Below are 3,382 nucleotides of genomic sequence, written 5' to 3'. Positions count from 1 at the left end.
CATTCCAGCTAGTTTTCCCTTTTAAAATGAAAATGTACATGTCACACATGTGTGATGGCATAGATAGAACGCATGGCTTATAAAGCGTACCTCACTGACAAAAGGAAGTGGAAATAAGGGGCAAAGTGGTTTTGTATTACATGTTAGGCCTAAGGGCTGTGTGTAAAATACCATCTTTGGTTAAGGGCATTTTTTTTTGCAAATATGCCATAGCAGTTATGAGTCAATCTGGTCCATACAACTAGCATCTAACAGCCTCCGCTCAGGTTTCCAAGATTCCACCGAATATGTGGTTTTCACGTGATATTGTCTCGTGTATACATATACGTCGTGATATATGCACACATGCATCGTAACATTGATACACACATACATGATACATACTCGAATACTCCCCTAACCCCAGTTAGGAGAAATAAGTGGTTACATATGTCGCATCCATACACACTATACGGCTAAAAATGAAGTGAAACTCCCGTTTTGCTGCTTCATATATTACACGGGCGATGTATTCAAGCATGTAGATGCAGCTAGCCTAGCTTAGCTTATTCACTTGCTGCCTGTTCATGCCCGTAGGAATCGAAGCCCTCAAGATCCGAGACGGGTGGTGGATGCCAACGCCACCGCTTGCGCCCACACCTTGAGCCTCGCCTTCACGTCCACCGGATTCTCCCCTGGCAAAATCACAAGTTCGCAACACACGTTAATTTGAGTATCGCGCATGCACATTTACACTGAAGCTCGTGTAAGAGTAACCGTGAGTAGAAATATAATAAACTCTAGGAAAGTCGTGGTAATTTTATAGCTCGACATATTTTTAGTTCTAAATACATCAATTTCTATCCATTTCCGCAACAAATAATCTGGGATTGAGGGAGTATTGTATATGAGTGCATCTAAGGAAGTCACGCTAATCTTGTATACATGGGTGCATCTACGTTTATTTGATGTTCTTCAAAAATATATCTTCAACCCACCCACCAGGGATGGTTCTGGCGACGCAGATTAATTAAGATCAAACAGTATGCAAAGACATACTAGCAGTCTAGCACTACTAATTAACTATAACTAATCTGAGTGGAACGATTATGATGATGAGTACGGGGAGGGAGACGGGCTGATCGCGACTGGAGGCCTGAGCGTGGCGAAGGGTGAGTAGCCAGATCGACGTGCAAAGCGTCGCCGGATGGGGATGGCGACGCCGCCCGGTTGTCCTGGGAAAGGCACCAGCTACGGTTGGCCAGACTTAGTTATATTGGTACCACTAATCACCTAGAGTACGTCCAGAGAGCACTTGACGAGGGGCGCACATGATGGTAACAATAATAAATTTTCATTGATGGAGTCGAGGGTGCCCTGCTTTTGACCAGTGGGAGACGAGGCCGGGCGAGCAGAGATGCTTGTCGTCGTCGGTGTGCCATGCCCGGCAAGGCAGGGTGGTGTGCATGCATGCAGATATATCTGCAGCTAGTGACCCGTGGAATTAATGCAGGTGCTGGGTGGTGTGTGTGATGGTGACGTACCGGCGCTGGGGCTGGAGATGGAGCAGCTGCCGGCGGTGGAGGGCGACTCGGCGCCGCTGCTGGCGTGGCTGTGGGTAGGGCTGCTGCCGGCGGAGAGGCCGTAGCATTGGATCTCTACGGTGCCGTCGGAGGGGAGCTCGAGGCCGAGGTCCCTGCACGCACGCACCTCCTCCATGTCCATCGCGACGCTGGCGGACGAGTGGTGGTGGTGCGGGGAGGAGGAGGCGCACGGGGACGAGGACCCGCCGGCCTGCTTCCCCACCACGACTACCACCGGGGTGTCGGCGTCGGGGGCGCCGCCGTTGCGCTCGTGCCAGCTCTTCTTCATCTCCCACGCGCGGTCCAGCCAGGCCTCCCGCGCCGCCCGCTCCCGCCGGACCACGCTGAAGCTGCTCCGCCGTGGCTGTGCCACCTCCGCCTGCGCCGACCCGCGCTGCAGAAGCCGCGCCCACTGCTCCTCGTTGTCGCTCCCGAAGTTCTTCTTCGTCTCCTCCACCGCCAGCCACGCGTGCGGCGGCGGCAGGGTCCGGGCCCCCTCGCAGCCGCCGTCGCGGTGACGTCGGTCCTGCACGCCCGCGTCGACGACCTCCTGTCTCCTTGACAAGACCCCACGGCTGCCGCCCGAACCGCTGCCCCCGTCGACGGCGAAGCGGGATACCCGCCTCCTCAACTCCCCCGCCCCGCCGGCACCGTCGTCTCCCCCGACGGCGAAGCGGGACACGCGCCTCCTCACCTCCAGCACCTCGTCACCGTCGTCGCCACTATCATCGCCGACAAGGTCATCCTCCTCCTCGTCAACGAAACGGGCAACAGGTGTCTCCCTGGTCATGGACGCCATGGCTAGCTATAGCTTCTAGGCTATACGCAAGAGCGGTAGAGCAGGTGAGTGACAATGCCGGGAGACCAATGGTTGGATGGGAAGCATGAGTTGTTGGACGGCCGGGCGTATATATAGACCGGACGGAGCTGTACGCTGCATGCTGCAATGGCGACGGGTGGCGCGACACACGCACACATATACTTCCTACAGTACATGATATGGGCGTGCATGTATGACGTCGGACACCGTCTAGCTGAATGGCATGGCATGGTTGCCGGGCATGTATGGCAAGCATATATCAGCAGTAACCTGTTGGATCAGGCAGTGTCCGTATAAGTCATGGAGATTGCTAGCCACAGCCACCCAATGAATATGGATATTAATAACCTTTGATTGATAATCGTGTACCTGAAATTTTCCCAGGGGCCAGGTCCCGCTTAAATTTTCAATGTTAGGTTGACGTGGAAACTCATGTTCCACTCTTCATGTCTCCCGCGAGAAAGGTGCTTGCCTGACATTTGATCCCTCACATCTCACATTTTGGTTCCGCTTGAACGTATCTTGAAATGCTTTTGTGCAAAACTGCACCAATTTCGTCAAATTCATGAATTATTCAGTTGATTTTACTGAATCACAATTCATTGCCAGTGAGCAGTCAATTCCAAGTGAATTAACTAAAGCTTATCACGTGATCACCGCACACGAAATCATCTGATCTCCAGAAGCATTTCTACAGGCTACATCAGGGATAACGTTTGAAAGGGATGCCGGCATATCTGGATAAGATAGATCAAAGGGAGCAAAAATTCAACCGGCGAGCCCACGTCATGAAAAGCAAAAGCGCCAAGCGGACCACATGAGCACGAGCACGCCACGAGGGATCGATGGCTCCCGGGCGGAACGAACGGTGCGCGTGCGTGCACGCCGGAGGAGGAAGGACGATCGAGCCGCCGAGCCGGCCCCGCGGGAGCACGTGGCGCCTGGAGAAAAAGGCCCGGGAGACCAGGGCTGGCGTGGGGCCCGGAGGATGACTGGTGGC

At 54.0% G+C, this 3,382-nt stretch overlaps 1 protein-coding gene across 1 annotated transcript; it reads right to left on the bottom strand.

Annotated features, from left to right (window-relative positions):
* Positions 1-322: 322 nt before the first annotated feature.
* Positions 323-2,502, bottom strand: LOC119364279. Its single transcript, XM_037629725.1, has 2 exons — positions 1,524-2,502; positions 323-674 (listed from the first exon to the last, which is right to left on the bottom strand). Exons 1-2 carry the CDS (start codon positions 2,359-2,361, stop codon positions 589-591), a joined length of 924 nt encoding a protein of 307 aa, XP_037485622.1. The 5' UTR covers positions 2,362-2,502; the 3' UTR covers positions 323-588.
* Between the last annotated feature and the right edge of the window lie 880 nt (positions 2,503-3,382).

Source organism: Triticum dicoccoides, chromosome 1A, assembly GCF_002162155.2.
Source record: "Triticum dicoccoides isolate Atlit2015 ecotype Zavitan chromosome 1A, WEW_v2.0, whole genome shotgun sequence".
Lineage (NCBI taxonomy): Eukaryota > Viridiplantae > Streptophyta > Magnoliopsida > Poales > Poaceae > Triticum > Triticum dicoccoides.
This window is presented reverse-complemented; position numbering and strand designations above follow the sequence as displayed.

Bases quoted from the DNA above. Each gene is read 5' to 3' on its own strand.
- LOC119364279 (XM_037629725.1), bottom strand. From the start codon at position 2,361: ATGGCGTCCATGACCAGGGAGACACCTGTTGCCCGTTTCGTTGACGAG. The intron at 675-1,523 runs GTACGTCACCAT...TGATTTTGCCAG, and splicing joins CATCTCCAGCCCCAGCGCCG to GGGAGAATCCGGTGGACGTG.